Raw genomic sequence first — 20,940 nt, 5'->3', positions numbered from 1 at the left:
TATTTTAACCTTATATAGCTCGGATGATCTAAAAGAAAAGATCGCCGCCAAAGTGTCACTGTGCCAACTATATTACCCTTGGTGGTTGGTTGGTGTATTCCTGCAGATCATGCATGAAAAATGTTTGTAGTAATGTGGGTGTGTGGATCGCAAGGTCTTAGCCAGTCATGCGTCCACCAGTCTTTGAGACGGGCTAATCTAATTTTAGACAGGTGGATTTAATACAGAAGATTTTCAGGTTATATGAATTTGAGACTTATTCAGAGTGACATGTAAAGGCCAATTTAGGACATATTTGACCCCAGTGACCCTTCCATGGGTATAGACAAGTTGTTTTATATTTGAGGGTCAAATTTTGGTATCTGCTTGGACGGGTGGTTTCTGATTTCTGGCTAAGACTCTGTGTGGGTGTGTGCAAGATGCCATGAAGAAGCTAAATTTATCAGTTTGTTGATAATGACACTGTTTACCCAAAAGTGGTATTGTCAGTTGTTTCAATAGATATGTTTGCTAGATAAATCATTAAAGAGTTTGCATAGAATGTGTGTACATATAATTGTTTACATGGAAAAGATGGTGCTAATCCCATGTTTACTCATTGTAAATTACTGTAAGCATTGCAAGATAAATGGCTTGTGATTGCATCTTTAGATATAATTTGTAAATGGGATGATAACCCAGGGGGGTTCTTAGTGGAAATGAGGGGGACTACAGGGATGTGCTGCAGATTTTGGGTGCATTTTCAGTCATTTAGGCCTAAAAAATTGTTTGATTGGCGTAACCCGACTGACCCTAAAATAAGGCCCTACCATAAATTATTATTCTTATTTTTTTGCAAAATAACAACAAAATTTTAAATTAAAATTTAAAAAAGAATTGAAAAAAAACCCAAAGCCGTAATCATATATATGCGATTTACACTTACAGCTTAAAATGTGTGTAAAACCGCAAAAAAAAAATGCTTAAAACCGCAAAGCGCCACTCTTGGTTTTAAGAAATGGTATTTTTTCAAAATTTTCTCGATAAAGTGCAAATTTTTCATTGTATTTGAGCAAAATATGCAAATATTTTCCAAAAATTGGTACAAAATGCAGGTCTGTTTTTCATCATTGGTTTAAAGTCGGATAGTTTTTGGAATCCCAGCCGGCAGCCGCACATCCCCATGCAAACCAAAATTGGTAGCGTTAAAGTTGACTTGAAATAGGAAGTCATGACTGCCTCTTTTACCACAGATGGATATCAAAACTAATAATCTTTCCAAGCTGCTATCAATGTTTCAGATTCAGGATATCAATTTCATACATTTTTAAAAAGGAGAATTTTGTGATTCTAACATGCTCTTTTGTATGGTATGTTTCAATATCTCCACAAAAAAACCTTATTTCTAAAATTTCAGTTCTGATTTTGCAAGGGAATGCATGATTACGCTGAAACAGTTATAATGCATTACAATGTATAGGCCACTGTATTGTAATTTCATTCACCATTCATTTCTATATTTCTGTTAGATCAATTGATCATTTCATATTATCTCTCTCATCTCATTTCCTGCCCCTTTGTCTATGTTTGGTATAATGTTTGTCTGTTGTCTTGTCAATTTGCCTTTGATAAAGATCCTGCTAGGATCAAAATCTCAGACCATTTACCAAATTTGAATTTGTAATTTCATTCTGAGTACAGAACAAATTTGACAAAGCCAGAGGTTTCTGTTGGCACAAAAATCTTAAGTTTAATTAGAAAAGGAGGGGGGGGGGGAATAAGGCTGTAGATCACAAAACCTATAATTAATAATTTAATTTGTCCAAATTGTTATTAATGTTTCAGATTCAGTGTGCGGGTTTGCAGTACACTGCTCACAGACAGCTTTAGCGTAGACTTCAATAGATAGACATTGGCAATATGGTGTTCTTTCATCAACTTTATCTGTTACTATGGAAAAACTTCACCATCAAGAGAAGAAGTCCTGTAAGTACTATTTATTTTTTCCTTTTACTTGTTTTTCATTTCTGACCTGTTCCTTAGATAATAAACTAGGAACATTAACAAAATTTGAATGCTTGTATCAATTTGTTGGATAGGCTTTTACAATGGGAATTCATAACAATTAGTGGGTTTTTTTAGCGGGTTCGCCGTCGGACAAGTTTAGAACTGTCAAGCTTTCGTCAGACTTCTTCAAGACAATGTACCTAAGAATGAGACATGTAGACCGCAGATAGGCGAGATCTGCTTGTTCTCTGTTGACAAGCGGCAGTCTTCAGTGAACGGCTCTTTTCAGAGTCATCAGTAGGCAAGGGCAGTCTACATGTCTCATTCTTAGGTACTTTGTCCTGAAGAAGTCAGAGCTACTCCTGACGAAAGCTTGACAGTTCTAAACTTGTTCGATGGCGAACCCGCTAAAAAAAACCCCACTAATTGCTTGTATCAATGTTGAGTACTGAGTAGGTATGTAAAATAAGTATAATGCAAGATAAAATGAATCAGTCATTTGTGTGAGGAATTGGACTACAAAGGGGAAGCCATTGCAGAAGTAACCAAATAAGAGGCAAAGGTTACTAGTACTGACTATGTGTGTCAGAAGTCAAGCACGATGGAGGCCAGTTTGCTGCCTGCTAAGAATATGCGATTTTGGAGGCCAAAAAATGCACCCCGATTTTCCTTTTTTTTGCGATTTTTAATTTTTTTTTCGCGGATTTGGAAAGTCCCTGGACCTAACATCAAGTGCTACCTTCATAAAAGAAAATTTGAAAAAAAATTAAGAAAATTAACAAATCAAAAAAATTAAAAATTGGGTTTTTTAAAAAATATTTTGCGGATTTAGAGAGTCCCTTGACCTAGAGTGAAGTACTGCAATCATTTGTGGTTGATTAAAAAAAATTTGGAAAAAAGTTACTAAAAAATTACAAGTTTGTATCCAAATGGGACCGATTTGTAACTTGTGTTTACTGCACAGTCTATTGAAGATATAAAATGCATTGGTTTTGTACACAAGTCTATATCTTAGATAGATTTTGAAGTGAACACAAGTTACAAATCGGTCCCATTTGGATACAAACTTGCAATTTTTTGGTAACTTTTTCCAATTTAAAAAAAAAAAAAAAAAAAAAAAAATTTAATGATGGTAGCACTTGATGTTAAAGTCCAGGGACTCTCCAAATCCCTTAAAAAAAAATTAAAAATCGCCAAATAAAAAAATGTAATGTTTTTTAAAATTTTTTTCAAAAATGTCAAAAAAAAATCGCAATTGAAGCCAAAATACGCAAATAGCGGTGCAAATAACGCAATTGCGTATTCTAAGCAGCCCTAGCTATACCCAAAGTGGCCAAAAGTTGCAGAAATCATTGCCTGAGCTATGCCACTATAAATTATCTGTGTCTTTTTACTGGGGGAAGGTTAATGGCAGGTGATGTGGTACATATTTTTACCGGTTAAAATGTGCTCACGGGAAAATAAGCTTGGCATTCTCGCGTTTTCGGTACCTGAGCAAGATTTCACAAGTACTCTTTTAATGATTTCAAAATGCATTGAATTTGTATCCATTTTGAAATCATTTCATTTTGAAAATGCAAACATTTTTTTTTGTAAATCAACCATGAATGGTACTAGCTTATAGCTTTAGGTCCAGGGACACTTCAAAACCAAAGTACAGAGTGCTCAGTATAAACATGCAGAATCTTGGAGGGTTTGGATCAGGTTTATGTGCATTGTGACTCCAGAACACATTCACAGTGTTCCTTATGTCTCTTTAAATTGCATTTTTTGCCAAGTTATTTTAGGGGTCAAATTCTCATTTTTGCTGGCAGAAAGAAACAATTCTGTACTAACTTGCACTTTGCATACAATGGGATGTATAAACATTTTGCGAGAGCCCGTTGAGTTAGATAACTTTGAACAATATTGACCAAGTTTCAGGTATTTGAATGGACAATGTTTTGTGTGGTATTTATACATACTTCCTGAACTTACACATGTTGTACATAACCCTCGTACTGCGTACTACAAAATGCAGCTGAAAGCCACTGTGCATACATGCATCCGACGTGATGTGATGATGCAATCACCCTAAGTCATATGCACACGGATACATAAAAACACCTATAGCTATTGGTGGGTGACCTAGTGCATAGCATGCGAGGGGTCTCAGGTTCGAATCCCACACCACAACTTCTTTGTTCATCTTCTTTCTTTATTCATTCCTTCTTTCCCTTTAGTAGGATCAAAATATGACACAGCTACCAGTAGCCCCAAAAAGAAAGCAACAGAGGCTTTTTGGTATTTTCTTGCAGTATAAGGTCTAATGAATAACATATCAAAAGTTTACAAAAATTCAACTTGGGCGAGAGGTCCAACAGTGACGTAATCAAAATGGCCGCCAAAAGCTGGAAAAATATCCATTAATCTACTGATTTCATCCATTTTTCACTCGTTTTTGTGGGTTCCACTGCTGACAACCTTGTTCAGATGTACATTACTGGATTTAGTAATGAATCTTTATATTGTGGTATTCAGATTGATCGATTTTACAGCCATAATGAATTTCAAAATGGCCGCTAGTTTGGTATTTTGGCATATGAAATCAAATCATGCACGTAATTGTAAGGCGAAACTTAAAGCGTTGGATTTTCTAAAATAGCCAATATCCTTTGCACCCATATTCCCATTAAATTTTCTATAGAGGTAGACATACTGAACCAAATTAGCAGCAACAGCGAATTTCAAAATGGCCGCCATTTTGGTATGTTAGCTTATTGACTTAAATTATGCACATATTGCAACTTGAAACTTAAAGCGACATAAATTCTAAAATAACCAACATCCTATGTACCAATAGTACCATTAAAATTATACTTTTAAGTAGGCATACATTGTATGTACCAATTTGGAGCCATATAGCATTTCAAAATGGCTGTCAGCTATAATCACCATTATAAAAATCAATATGTTGCTTACAGTATATTCTTGAAGTAAACAAAATTCATCTTGCTATTCCACGATGCGATGCCTTTGTTTACAGTGGTATACATCGACCACATACTGTATGTTGTAATTAGTTATCATCATCATCTGAGAATAGTTCCTGATCCATGTTCTCACATTAGCCTATGTGTGCACATGCTCCAGTGCAATTGAGTCCATTCTTTCTGCAGCTACATTTCATTGTGATGCATTCTGTAGAACAATTGCATCGAATCATCTTCAGCAATGATTCTGGCGCTGGACTTCTTTTCATCATGAATGGAACAAATTTGTCACCTTGAAGAATCCATCCCAGTCAATTGGATGCATACCATCACTTTTACACATCCACTGCATGACCTATAGATACATACTCCTGGAGTGATGCTTGGCAGCAGAGGTTGTGGGTGGAAGTCTTTCAGGTTAAACGAAGCTCTTTGCTGTGCATTTTTTTTGGAAAGAAACCGGCAGCGTAAGGATTCCAAAGACTCTGATTGCTGACCATTAAACAGGGACACCATTGCTTTGCAGCCTTCACTTAATACATATTCTTGATCCATATTGGGAGTGCGAAATGCCTTGGAACAAAGTTGTAATACAGGATGACCATTGATGGTTTTGTTAAATACAGACTTGCCTACCACAAATATTCTTGAAGTAGTGTCACAACCTGAAAACGCATGGGCCAACAACAAATCCGAACATATGTCATAACTGAGTAAGCGGTTCGGAACCTTGATATCATATACATATAGTTTATCATTGTCAGACCGAAAGTACAAGTCCTTACAGTCCTTTTCTGCATAATGAAGAAGTAATACCAACAGATGTGTCTTCTCCAATTAGGGTTGTTAACTTAAATGATGCCATTTGCGACTGTTGCTTTCACTGTATCAATATCGGCATCTCCATCAGCGTGGATCAGATGACATCCTTTCTGTTCCATACAGTCCCCAATGTATCAATCAAAGACAACCGTGGCCTTGCCATAGTGATCAAATGTGAAAGATGCATAATTATCAGAAGAGAACTCCATCAAGAATCACTCAGTCCTTGGAACTGTCTCAGGGGCATCACCCTCTGATAAGTGAGTCACATGCAAAACCAGTTCAAAGTAGGTAAACAAAATGGAAGGACATGCTGACTTTTCATATAGCTACAAACGGAAGGCTAGAGTCAAGACCCTTGCATCTGCAAGGACTGTCAAGGTCACTGATGACCAAACCATTGATCCAACTCTGTTGTTTCAAAAGTTTCTGGTTTCCAGATAAAGCACCACTACTACAAGTCATACAGGATCATGTGTCCTCATCAGAGGCTGATGGCCCTGAGGTAGTTCTAAGGACTGATCACTATGTTCTTGATGGAGATTCTCTTCTGCATCGCTTGAAGTGGACAGAAGGAAGCACCTATAGTTCCCTTGCATATGTTCCGAAGCGCTTACTCAGTGATGACATTTGTTCGGATGTGTTGTTTGCCCATGCGTTTTCAGGTTACAACACTACTTCAAGAATATTTGGGGTAGGCATGAAGTCTGTATTGCACAACATTATCAATGGTGATCCTGTATGGATCAAGAATATATAGAAAGTGAAGGCTGCAAAGCAACGGTGTCCTTGTTTAATGGTCAGCAATCAGAGTCTTTGGAATCCTTATGCTACAGGTTTCTTTCCAAAAAAGTTTGCCCAGCAGAGAACTTTGTTAAACCTGAAAGACTTCCACCCACAGCCTCTGCTGCAATGCTTAACTCTTGGAGAACGTACATCTATATCTGACTGGGGATGGATCGTTTAAGGTGACACATTTGTTCCATTCATGTTAAAAAGAATTCCAGCACGAGAATCATTGCTGAAGATGACTCCATGCAATTGTTCTACAGGATGCATCACAAAGAAATGTAGCTGCAGAAAGAATGGACCCAATTACACTGAAGTATGTGGACACATAGGCTATATATGTAAGAATGTGGATCAAGAACTTTTCTGAGATGATGATGATGATGATGATGATGATGATGATGAGGATGATGATGATGATGATGATGATGATGATGATGATGATGATGATGATGATGATGACAACTAATTCCAACATACATACAATGTGGTCGATGAATACTACTGCAAACAAAGGAATCGCATCGTGGTAAATATGGCTCCCAAATTGGTACATATGCCTACTTGAAAGTATAATATTAATGTTGGTTATTTCAGAATTTCTGCCGCTTTAAGTTTCAAGTTACAATACGTGCATAATTTAACTCAATAAGCCAACATACCAAAATGGCGGCCATTTTGAAATTCACTCTTGCTGCCAATTTGGTTTGTATGCCTACCTCTATATAAATTTGAATGGGAATATATGTGCAAAGGATATTGGCTATTTTAGAAAATCTAACGCCTTAAGTTTTGCCTTACAATTACGTGTATGATTTCACTTCATAAGCCAAAATACCAAAATGGCAGCCATTTTGAAATTAATTATGGCTGTCAAATTGCTCCATCTGAATACCACAATTTAAAGATTCATTACTACATCTAGTAATGTACTTCTGAACAAGGTTGTTACCAGTGGAACCCACAATAACGAGTGAACAATGGATAAAATTAGTTGATTAATGGGTATTTTTCCAGCTTTTGGCGGCCATTTTGATTACGTCACAGTTGGACCCCTCGCCCAAGTTGAATTTTTGTAAACTTTTGATATGTTATTTATTAGACCTTATACTGCAAGAAAATACCAAAAATCCTTCTGTTGCAATTTTTTGGGGTCCTGTGGTAACTTTACTCTACTACTTCCATTTGCCAAAGATAAGAGTTAGGGTAGCACAGGCTTCTGTGCTCTACTCTGATACCTGTACATGTATGATGATCCGCTGCTCGCTTCGCTCACTGTTCAAGAGGCGTCACAGTTTGAGAACAGAGCTAGTTCTAGAGTTAGGGTTAAAAAAATATATCCATTAAATCCTTGCCTAATGAGATTTGAGAAGTGATGGTTCCGATTATGTCTGTTATCCATGAACTGTGTTGGATAGAATAGGTTTTTGCAAAATTAGCAATTAGCATGGTCAAAATCAGGAAAATGTTCGACAATTCAATTTAGCTCATGAAAAATTATATATAATTTTTAGCATAATAGTGGCCGGAAAATACCACTTTTACACAAAATAGCAGCCTCAACCGTATTCAAAGTCAGGGTCAGAATTTCGGTGTGAATCAAAGAATCGATTCTCGCAAAGATTCTCGTAAACAGATTTCAAAGTTGATTCCCGCAAACGTTTGTAGTTTACACAGAAGTTGATTTGCGAGAATCAAATGATTCCTGTAAATTTATTCTGCAAGAATCAAGATTGATTCTCGCACTGTGAAATGAAATTCTGACCCTGCAAAGTTGAGGTATCGGGATTTCAGATTTTATCATGTTTCAATGGCAGAAGAAAGATGAGAGTTTTATTTTAAAGACAGTCTTTTTTTTCTCACTTTTTTGGTAGTTTATTTTGTTTGTTGTCTCGCCTGAATGTTCAGGGAGAGACTTAGTAATCACTATGGTGTGTGTGTGTCCGTGTGTGTGGGGGTGTGTGGGGGAGTGCGTGTGTGCGTGTGTGTGTTCGGGAAAAGCTTGTGAACGCGTTATCTTGAGAACCGTAAGTGCTATGATGATGAAACTTTATAGGGGGTAGCATGACCAGAGGGTGTCGACCTGATTAGATTTTGAGCGCAAAAATATGGTAATTAAGTACCTAATTTGCATAATTTATGCGTAATAAGCAAAATACCTTGTGAACAGATTATCTGGAGATCCGTATGGGGTACAGTGACGTAACTTGGTGGGGAGTAAGCGTGGCCAGATGTTCTCGACCTGATTAGATTTTCAGCGCAAAATATGCTAATTAAGTACCTAATTTGCATAATTTATGCGTATTTGATGCGTATCAAGCAAAAAAACCCTTGTGAACAGCTTATCTGGAGATCCGTATGGGGTACAGTGACGTAACTTGGTGGGGAGTAAGCGTGGCCAGATGTTCTCGACCTGATTAGATTTTCAGCGCAAAATATGCTAATTAAGTACCTAATTTGCATAATTTATGCGTATTTGATGCGTATCAAGCAAAAACCCTTGTGAACAGCTTATCTGGAGATCCGTATGGGGTACAGTGACGTAACTTGGTGAGGAGTAGCGGGGCCAGAGGTTCTCGACCTGATTAGATTTTGAGCGTAAAATATGGTAATTAAGTACCTAATTTGCATAATATATGCGTAATAAGCAAAATACCTTGTGAACAGATTATCTGGAGATCCGTGTATAGGGTACAGTGACGCAACTTGGTGGGGAGTTGCGTGGCCAGAGGTACTCGACCTGATTAGATTTTCATGAGGTCAAAGGTCACATACAAGGTCAAAGGTCAACTGAGGTCATCAAATCTTTTAATAATTAATTTTCAACTGTGCATCACATATCCCAATAACAGCTTGATCGGTCATGTAATTAAGGAAATATGACGACTTTAAGATAGTCGCTTTCTTTGTAAAGTATAGCAAAGTAGCACTTTCAATGAGTGATAACTCGTAAAGGAAGCATCTTTCTGTTTTGATTTATTTGATGAAATAGTTCTTTGGTATTGCCAAATTTGATTTTTCAGCGCAACATACTTTTTCCAATTTCGTGAGGTCAAAGGTCACATACAAGGTCAAAGGTCAACTGAGGTCACCAAATCTTTTAACAATTAATTTTTAACTGTGCATCACATATCCCAATAACAGCTTGATCGGTCATGTAATTAAGGAAATATGATGACTTTAAGATAGTCGCTTTCCATGTAAAGTATAGCAAAGTAGCACTTTCAATGAGTGATAACTCGTAAAGGAAGCATCTTTCTGTTTTGATTTATTACTTTGATGAAATAGTTCTTTGGTTTTGCCAAATTTTTGGAAGGTCATTACGGGTCATCCGAGGTCACTCAGGGGTCATCTGAGGTCAAGTTATTAAAACTTCGTATGGGCATGAAACTTGGTGGGTACAGTCATCATTTAAAGCCAAATTTTTGGAAGGTCATTTTGGGGTCACCAGGGGTCATCTGAGGTCAAATTAGTAAAAACTGTCGTATGGACATGAAACTTGGTGGGTACAGTCAACATTTAAAGCCAAATTTTTGGAAGGTCATTTTGGGGTCACCAGGGGTCATCTGAGGTCAAATTAGTAAAACTGTCGTATGGACATGAAACTTGGTGGGTACAGTGACTACAGTCAACATTTCAAGCCAAATTTTTGGAAGGTCATTTCGGGGTCATCTGAGGTCAAATTAGTAAAAACTGTTGGATGGACATGGAACTTGGTGGGTACAGTCAACATTTAAAGCCAAATATTTGGAAGGTAATTTCGAGTCACCAGGGGTCATCTGAGGACAAATTAGTAAAAACTCAGTATGGGCATGAAACTTGATGGGTACAGTCAACATTTAAAGCCATATTTTTGGAAGGTCATTTCGAGGCCACCAGGGGTCATCTGAGGTCAAATTAGTAAAAACTGTCGTATGGGCATGAAACTTAGCACGAGGGGTACAGTCAACATTTAGAGCCAAAATTTTAGGTCATTTCAGGGCCACCAGGGGTCATCTGAGGTCATATTAGTAAAAATTGTTGCATGGGCATGAAACTTGGTGGGTACAGTTACCATCGGCCAGATAATCGTGCCCAGCCGATAACCGCCAAATTCATTTACCTCTCTACCAACAGTTATCGCAAAAAGCAGGTGGTCACAAAAGCAGGCGAGACTCGTGGTTCGAGAACCGCCTTGTTTGTTCATGTGACCTAAAAAAGTTCAAAATCGCAACCGGATAGTTTTAACACATCAGGTGGGGTCTTCCATTCGATCTAATGTTTCCTATGTTGAATGCGTGCCAGAAAATGACAAAATCCATTTGAAATTGATCACCAAAAAGCTCATCATATATAATATTGGGCTATTCCAGTTGAAATCCATACACCCCCATGGAAGACATGACCTTAGTCTCCCACTCAGGGAGTGTGAATTTCGAATGGGTTACCTAATTGGGTAACTCGATCCATTTGAAATCTACACCCCCTATGTTGGAAATTAAGGTGATGTCTTCCATAAGGGGTGTATGTATTTCACCTGGAATAGCCCATTGCAACCTGATACAGTCTAGACCCATGGGGCGTCCATGTATTTGGAAGTACTGAAGACAAGCTATTGATGATGATATGGAACTCAGGATTTCAAAATTTCTAGCATTAGACAGAGTGGAATGTTAGATCCGGGGGTCACTCCCATTGTGGCCTGTACACCATCCGCGATAATAAAAACATGTAAAAGGGTAGTTTTTTACGTGGGTAGGCACGATCGCCAGAATAACTGCGTTTAGGGTGTCAAAAACATGAAATATTGGAAAAAGGGTAGCAAAATTGCAATTGCTAATACGCGGAAATGAAATTTAGGGTATGAAATTTGATGCAAGGAATAAAATCCCTGTTTAGGGTGTGAAGACACCTGTTTAAGGTAATGTTTTTTTAGCCAAGGGTTAAATCCTTGTTTAGGGTGCTTTTGATTATCGCGGATGGTGTACAGGCCACAATGGCAGTGACCCCCGGATTAGATCACAATATTCACAGTGTGGAACTGTCTAATACTGTCAATATAGAGTCACATTTATCTTCAATTTTGTGCACTTTAATTCAATTGTTATTTGCAAATTCATACAACTAGTCCAATAAAATTCCACAAGTTTACATGCAGACGTTTCTTAAACTACCGGTACCAGTTTACTTTTTCGATGCTATTGTTGCAATGACGATCTGTGTACAGCTGATGTTTTCTGCTGCTTGGTTGGCAACAGAGTTGCCAGTTGATTTTCCAATGGAAATCAGATCGTCAAATATGTGACTTAAGTTGTATTGCCCCTCGTCTCTGTTCATGGTGTTGCCCTGCTTCCTAATGGTAATTGCCTCCTTGATCCACCTCTTGTACCTGTTACTCTCTTTGCCCACGATCCTAGCCTCTTTCCAGTCAATGACATGATTATTTTCTACCACATGATCTGTAATGGCAGATTTATGGACGACTGATTGGGAAGCCTTTCTGGTGGCTCTAGTTTTTATGTTATCACCAATTTTCTCTGCCTCCGTTTGTGTTCATCCAATCGCTTTCCGAACTTCCTACCCGTCTCCCGATATAAGACAAATCACAATTTCCGCATGGGATTGAATAGATGACGCCAGTTGAGTTATGTGGCTCCCGTTTGTCCTTGGGATGGACCAAAAGGTTACGCAAAGTACAATGTGGTTTCATGGCTGTGGCGATATTATACGATTTAAATACCCTGGAGATGCGTTCCGACACGCCCTCCACGTAAGGGATGACAACCAACCCTTTAGAGTTTGTGGCATCAATTTTCTTGGTCCTTTCTTTCACCGGCTTAGGCTTGGCCATCTGATTCTTAACTTTCTCAACACTCCATGCTGGATAGCCACATTTTTGGAGGGCATCTTTGATGTGTTTCTCCTCTTCTACTTTGTCTTGATCTTCTGTGACAAGTTTGTTCTTTCTGTCTAATAGCGTGCGCACAACACCAAGTTTCTGGTGGAGAGGGTGATGCGATTTGAAGTTCAAGTATTTCTAGATGTTCCATAAATATATTCGCTGCCAACGGTGACATAGGACTGCCCATAGCTGCTCCAAATCGCTGTCTATAGATCTTTCCGCGAAATGTGAAATAAGTGGTTGATAAGATAAATTCCAACGACTCCACTACATCTTCTGTTGCTAAGTTGAAACCAGACGATTTGTTATATTCCTTCATCCAACTCTCCTTCTGAAGCCTTTCCTTTACTATGTCCAACACTCTACTAATGGGTGTACAGGTGAACAAAGACACCACATCATGGGAGTTTAATATATCTCCTTCTTCTATAACCACCTCCACTAATTCCTCCGCTAACGCTTTCGAGTTCAACACATGATGACAAGAATTTCCTACCATGGGGGCCAGAATATCAGCCAGCCATTTGGACGATTCATAGCCTATCGTAGAGGTGTAATCGACGATTGGTCGAAGTGGTGCATTGGGCTTGTGAATTTTAGGCGTGCAATAGAGTCGGGGGACATTTTCCGCGGTTGGATACAGAACTAGACTTAAAAATCTTCTCTTAATCTGAAAATCTGGACAAAATAGCCACCAATTTTCTCTTATACTTTTGAGTAGGGTCCGATGTTAGCTCCTCATACGTTTTGGTATCACTAAGCATGGAGTCTACCTTTTCATTATACTCCTGCTTGTCCAACACTACCGTCGCCTTCCCCTTGTCAGCCGGCAAAATAACGATTGAATCCTCTTTTTTGAGGACATTAATAGCCTTTCTTTCTTGGTTACCGTACTCATGTTTGACTTCGGAGGTTTAGAAGATCTAAGCGTACTTGCGACTTTGGATCTAAGTTGAACAGCTTCTGAATGCGCTAGGTTTTTACATGCCAATTCAGTAGCGAGCACAAATTCATCGGTACACACATCGGTAGGGGACACAGCGTAACTCAGACCTTTAGCAAGTCCTTGGTCTGTGGTTCAGTAAGCTTAAATTTAGACAAGTTAATTACCTACTTTTTCAACTGCGTTCCGGTAAGATCTGGTTCCGATGCAGTAGTGAGACTTCTGTTTACCGGCACTTTTTTTTCTCTGCCAAATTCTGCAGCTTGCGCGCCTTGACGGCATTTTGTTTTCACAAAGCGTATTCTCGCGAACTCTCGCGATGTGGGACGAGATTTCACTTTCCAGGGGGGAGTCCGCGGGAATCGTAGATTTTAATTCACGTTCCCATGCGTATTTATCAACACAAACAGACCCTAAAGGGCATATACATGTAATAACACAATTCTTTTAAATAATGCTTTGCAACCAGAGAATGTTACCCTTAGGCGACGAAAAAGATACGAGCCCGATCGACCCAGATTTTGAACAAATTGGGAACAAAAGTTTCCTGTACAAATGAATGCTGACCCAAATTTCGGAAATTTCAGAAACAAAAATTATTGTATTATTATTATAAAAGTGTTGATATAGCCAAAAACATGTAGCCAAAATATGGTGTTGACATTATATAATACATGTGCTCAAAATCCTACCCATTTTCTATGTTAAGGATGCACAGCACTTTTATATTCCATTGATGCCTCCATTATATGCACTCTTTGCAACATCTTTTAAAGGTAAACAAGTTTAGCAAACAACCATTCATAAATATTTACAAAACACACTGCAACTTTACTAGACCGATCAAGCAGAAACATTCTGTCACCTAGTTATTTATAGGCCTACATAAAGTTCTGTACTATTTAGTATCAGCAGCCTGGACTCCGGTTAAAGTGGAAATTTTCATGATACATTTATTTTTGTGCTTTTAGCATTCCAAACAGCTGCCGTGAAAATAACAATGTGCGAATATAATTTGTATATAGTTCAATGTATGGAAGCTTAAAATCGCAAATTTAAAAACAATTGAAACTGTTCAAAAATTGAAAAAGCACAAAAAGTTACATATGCAAAAATTTCCACTTTTACAGTGCATATATCTTCCTGTACAAAACAGGAATTGGTTGACTGCCTTTGTTATTGTAAACAAAATGTATGGGGTGATTTATGCTAAACCTATAGGCTGTATCAAAAAGATTGGATCCCATCAGTTTTCATCAGAATGGCAAATTTAGCCGTGTTTCTTATTCTTAGCTACAGATTTTCCAAAGCATAAAAAACATCAACGAAAAAAACAGCATTTAAACAAATTTGAATTTTGCACTGACAACTGAAATATTTTAAGGACAAGAGGTTTTGTATCTGAACTCTTAAAATAAACATGACATACAATCATAAATGATATGGCTAAAAAAATAATGCTATATGTCTCAAAGCCCATGGCAGTTTAAAATATGAATGCAGAATGCGTTTTTTAAAACTTAATTTTGAATTAACCCTAAATCTCGAAGTGCTCTTTGGTGAATGGAAGGGAAAGAAGGAATGAATACAGAGAGAAGATGAACAAAGAAGTTGTTTGGGATAGGATTCGAACCCGAGACCCCTCACATGCCATACACAAGGTATAGCTTCTGGTGTTTCGCTGGCCCGTCAACAAATCTGTGGGTATGACTTAGGATGATTGCATCATCTCATCACATGCAATGCATTCATGCGCAGTGGCTTTCAGCTGTAGTGTTTTGTAGTATGCGGTGTCATTTACTTATCAAATCAAGTAAATTTTCTTCAAAATATGTCTCGGAAAATCATAATTTTATAGCAAAAAAGTATTTAAAAAAAAGCGAGAAATAAAAAATGATTTTGCCATTACAGCTGATATGGGCGTGCTAAGAAAAAAAAATGCCAGCTGGGGCTTTGAGACATTTTTTTAGCTTACATGTACACTTATAGATGCAGCATGCAGGTAAGCTCAGGTAAATGATCAAAATGTATCTTCTTAAATATTTTGGTGGTGGTACATGTGTGACTCTGCAAACTGGAAACATGATGAATGCGATATAATTTATCACCACATTATTTTGTTTTTATTTTCAGTGGGTGCTGGTATTTGAGCTGTTCATTCCACTAGTTCTCTTTCTAATTCTTGTAATGATCAGAAGACAAAAACCATGGACAAAAACTTCACAAGGTGAGTTCAGAGATTTATCATTACATCTCTCCCCTCAAAAGTAAAATGAAATATCTTACAATTATAATCGGAGATAGAATTAAAAAGACTAGTTTGCGTCAGACCCCACCTGTCAATCAAACTCGGAGACAATTTGTTTCTGAGAACTGTGATGATTGAAACTTTGAACACGGCTGTAAAATATGCTTAATTTTGCACCTTCAAACATAAAAACTGTCTCGAAAGTTAGGTGCTGGTAATAGGAAACTTTTTTTCCTGAAGCCACCATGTCAACAATGCCTTGAAAAGTTGCCTTGTGCCTTGTAAAAGAACGATATTTTTTGCCATTTTCTGCAATTCCTTTTTTCTGATGAAGGCACCAGATTTTACTAACCTTTTACTAACCAATCAAGGGTCACATTGAGTTTGATTGACAGTGACGTCAGACACAAAGTAGTCTTTTTTATTCCGTATTAGATTATAAGAAAGCAGATTATCCATTGTGGACTGATCAGGAGCCGATTCAATAATTTAATTCTTGTGCCATATCATTTCATTCAACTGTGGAGCAGGCGACTACAGAGTGCCTTCAAGCACTACAATCCATGGCTAGTGAGGCAATAGCATCTGGGGTATCCTCAACAGTTTGAAAGGGGTATTTTGTGGTGATCCACAGCATCATCCCCTACTTTTCTCAAAAAAGTTGAGGTTTTTATACCACTGGAAACTTTCGGCTACATAATGTTTATGTACAAACATTTTTTTGCAGATTAATTTGTTAAGCAAATATATTGTCACATTTGAATTACGTTCTGGTGTACCAGAACAAAATTACAGCAGTGGTCTATGGAGCAATGTATGTCACATAATGATGCATATCTCCCAAACGCCAAAACTGAAATTTTGGGAACAAGCTTTTTAGTGGATATCTACTGAAAAATGTCATAATATACCGTAAAACCTTGTCTACAAACATATAAAATGCTTTTGATGAAAGCTTAATAAATATAGGCGCCATCCATCGACCAATGTATAACATTATTGAGTTTGAGCAAATAAATTACCGATACAAGCATATACAAACAAGTACTATTGTAAGACCAATCTATTGTATTGGCATATTTACAGATGTTTAGTATAAAATTAGCTTTCATCAAAAACGCTATATAGGCGTGTAGATGAGGTTTTACGGTAAATCACGAAATACTGCTTTAATGTATGAAAAGTCAGATGGCTTTGTCACCCTGGTCTCCTTTTGCCATATTATGTGATGAAACATGAAGAGCATATCTTCTACAGGGCTATTCTACTGGCATTTTAGGATGTGTTGGAGGAAGCAAAGTTGCTGCAGCCTTTCTAGGATGATGAGCGGCTGGGTGTCAGTCATAGATCCAGGGCATTACTTACACAGTGCTTGATGTTGAGCATAATCCTGTATAGCTTGTCACCAGATATTACCCAGGATTCCTAGGGTGATTAGTCTGCTCCAATTTAAAGTACAATACACGTAGCAACTACTATGTCTTTACTTGTTACTGCTCCAATTGTCTGCTACACGTGCCTGTCCTATCAAAATGCCCCCCCTGTCAACTATGCAACCCCTTCACCATGCCACTTGGCCTGAATGATGTTATCTCCAATTTCAGCTCTTAATGCCTAGTGTATATGCTTATAAAAAAACCATTAAATACAGTTTTGCATGACCACTGTTTCTTCCTGCTCAGTTTCTACTCATAGTATAATTAGTACCACCCTAACAATCTTAGAAATATTTGTTCGAACACTTTTAAGGACTTATTGGAAATGGTCCCCCTTCTACCCCTGTACAATGTTGGCATGCCCAATATGCTAATCTTCACCATATCTTCTCCCAGCATTGTTTGGTGGGGAAAGGGGAGGGGGCATGCTTAAGATGAACATTGAGACAACACTATTATAATTCTTAGTTTCCAGTGACTCATATAGCGTGCGCACTATGCTAAGAAGAACATAGGAATTACAGTGGGTGTTCAAACACATTTTTTCCGGGATTGTAGTTTTCACTCCAAATATGTGGAGTATCACTTTGAGTTTTGACAAATTCAGGCCTTGTCTGAATTGTGCAAGTAATATTTAGTAATTACTGGATTGTACAGCTGTGTATCCAAGATCTGCCACATTGCCACTCCAAGGAAACAAGCAGTATCTACTTTATTGATTACCAAATTTACCAAATTGAAATTGATTTATTGAAAATATGAAGCAAATGCCAACTTTAAAAGATTATCTCTGAATATATAGAAGGATGTCACAATGCAGATTTTGAATATTTTTAACAAGGGACTTCATGACAACGATGATGAGGACAATGATTGGCAAGAACCAGCGAGTCAAAATATATCACCATTCATAGATTTTCTTTGCTTAAAACAGAAATTGTGCTACTGTAACTCCCGAAATATAATGAAATGTGTACAGTATACTGCAGTTAACTGATGAATAAATTGCTCTAAAAATAGGACTTTGTAAAACAATTTCAGTGTCTTGTTTTGAACAGAACTTATCTTGTATTTAGACTCCAGGGAAGAGGTACAACCAAGGGTACAACATGTAACCTTTACTTTTCACTGAACCTTTAAAGTGCAGTGGGAACGTACAATGTAAGGTTAGGATCTTTATTAAAGTACTGGCCTTAACAATAAGTGTAGAGCATTTAATGTAACACCTGTATATCAAACTAGACATAGTCAATTACATGCCTCATAGTCACGCTAATCATGCATGGAAGGTTTGCCATGTTGTTCACTAACATACTGATCTGAACTCCCACTGGGACTTCGTTAATTCTGCCATTTCTATTATGCGTCCAATGTGAACTTTAAAAAAAGTTACAAGTGTGTTTTTCATGTTTTAAAACCTGTAGTCATACCCAAAGGTTGACGACCTTTGAAAAGGAGATGAAAGAAAAATTGGGTACTTGATGGATTAAAACATATCGCTTTTCCTTGATTTTTTTAAAAACTATCACAATTTTACCTGCGATTGCTCAGAAAACAACTGTCCTCACCACCTTAGTGCGCCACCAGGGCTAGAAAAAATGTTAATTTCCCGGAAGCAAGCTAAATTTCCCAGAATTTATAGCATGTTTTTATATACAAAAAAGACACAATTTCCCTCCAAATACCAGAATTTCCCTCCAAACACCAACATTTCCTGGGAATGAGCTTCCCCAATTCCCCACTTTTTCGAGCCATGTGCGCCACCTACATGTATTGATGCAATATGTTAAACTAGAAAGTTTACGGCTGCAAGTACTCATTTATCCCAAGAATCATCATAGACTGGAACAATCTACCACAAGAAAGAATCAACATCCAAGAACCCAAAGCATTCAAGAACCAGCTAAAAGATCATTTCACCATTTAAAAGCAGAACTCGTATATACACCATAACTGTTTACAGACTCTAGCACTTAAGCCTATACAGTTGGTACCAGTCATAATCATCCGAGGTTATATCACCATACGACTGCTACAGGTTCATGAAATTTGGTGGGAATGACCACCTTATAGCAAGGCAAATAATGTGAAGATCATTTTGTGGTCAAGTGAAATTTGCACAGTTAAAATGAGTGCGCATCAAGGTGGAGGTATTGCGGCCGAAGAAGAGAACCTGAACCATGCATGTCAAGAAACACAAAATTTGAGTTCACTTATGGTCAATGGTTGGTTCCATCATGGCCAAATAACAGTCACTATACGTGATTGACTTCATATTAATTTCTGATCATCTTTGTCACTTCTGTCAGGGATCTATAATATCTATGCAGCTGCCTCATTCCCAGTGATTCCTGCATTATTTTGCCACATCAAATATTAGGTTTTAGATTGTATTGATCATTATTTACAATTTGTGGGATTAAAGACAAGTCTATAGAGAGTTACTTTGTTAAAGAATGATATCTAGTAAAATATTGTACTGTGGAATGTTTAATCTATTTTAATAATCTTCTCCTAAAAGAGCTTCTGGAGGTACATGTATGTGTACACAGCCAGAGTTCACGCAATAAGCTCTAGATGCTTATACTGTATTAATGTTGGGGCATGCAGTTTTTCGAAAGAGGCGATTATTAGAGGCAAATTTTGAATGAAAAAAAATGGCTATTTATGCTTTCAAACCATATAAATCAGGCAAAATTTAACACTCACTTCGGCATTCAAAATGGCAGCCGATGTAAACAATATTTGCACTAGCTTCACAGTTAGATGATCGGTAGTAATACAGAACATTTATCACTTTGTACTGAATACCAAATCAGTACAGGGAAGAAATGCATTGTGAGAAGTACAAAATATCTTTTCTCAGGCATGATAAATATTTGCTAGAAGCTGCACCAGGGCTCAAAGAATTGCCCATGGGGCTATTTTATTAATTTACTTCAGAAAAGTCAACCCCTGACCCTGACTCTGGGGTTATTTTATAAGATAAGGTGGTTACTTGCCCCTCGCCCCATATTCCTTGAGCCCTGTGCTGCACCACAGAACAATGTGTGCAAGGTTGTAAATCCATTTTTGTAAGGGGGGAGAGCTAGTGGTACTTCAGCACAACAGTGCAACCAGGGTTTACTTTAACGCACAAAGCATGCATATTTATGCGTTCACACACTTTTTGGACCCCTTTGAATCCAAAGTCCAAAGGCCAGCGTGTACAAAATCTTGAAAACGTACGCGTTCAAATGTTGCTTGATTTGAATATTGAATTTACACCCGATATTGTGCATTTGTTCTCGGCATTTAAATATACTAATTGGGTAATTTTTTGGACTCCCTTAAGAGGAAAAATTCACAATTGAAAGGGTAAAAAAAAATGAAAATACCCCTTCAGCAAAATGCTTTTAAAAGAAAACCCTGAGTGCAGGCCCATACGCAGGATTTCATTTGGGGGTGCTGATTTTGAAAAAGTGGACTTTTTCCAAGGGGAGGGGCGATTTTGTGAAAAGTGGACAAAATTTGGACCTTTTTTGTCCAAAAAGGTGTAAAAATCCTGATTTTCTGAAATTCTGAAATTTTGGGACTTTTTGTATACGTTTCCAAATTGGGGGGTGCGTCGCACTCCGCACCCCCCCGCGTCAGAGCCTGCCCGAGTGCGGCGTGGAGGGTATCTGAGGGAGAATGTGCCACCCTGAGAAGTCGGAAATATTTTGAAAGGAAGTCCCAATTCAATTGAATCCATTTGGTGCACCATTTTTGCCCTATTATTGGTTAATTATTGTAATACCAAATTGTAGTTCTGTACCCACTAACTTACTAAGAGTAGAAATTGCATTTTGCACATCCAATGTCTAAAATAATATTAAAAATCA

The 20,940-nt window shown here is 37.7% G+C and overlaps 1 protein-coding gene across 3 annotated transcripts in view; it reads left to right on the top strand.

The window, feature by feature from the left end:
• Window positions 1-20,940, top strand: part of LOC140137970 (ATP-binding cassette sub-family A member 2-like) — a 194,728-nt gene that overhangs the window by 1,986 nt on the left and 171,802 nt on the right. For all 3 annotated transcript variants that reach the window (XM_072159793.1, XM_072159792.1, XM_072159791.1), the window contains exons 2-3: window positions 1,825-1,965; window positions 15,527-15,620. In XM_072159793.1, the coding sequence (XP_072015894.1) occupies window positions 1,900-1,965; window positions 15,527-15,620 (160 nt within the window). In that variant the 5' untranslated portion in view covers window positions 1,825-1,899. The remainder of the gene's footprint in view (window positions 1-1,824; window positions 1,966-15,526; window positions 15,621-20,940) is intronic.

The sequence above is a fragment of the Amphiura filiformis genome, chromosome 17, assembly GCF_039555335.1.
Source record: "Amphiura filiformis chromosome 17, Afil_fr2py, whole genome shotgun sequence".
Classification (NCBI taxonomy): Eukaryota; Metazoa; Echinodermata; class Ophiuroidea; order Amphilepidida; family Amphiuridae; genus Amphiura; species Amphiura filiformis.
Note: the sequence above shows the minus strand (reverse complement) of the source record. Positions and strands in the feature narration are given on the sequence as shown.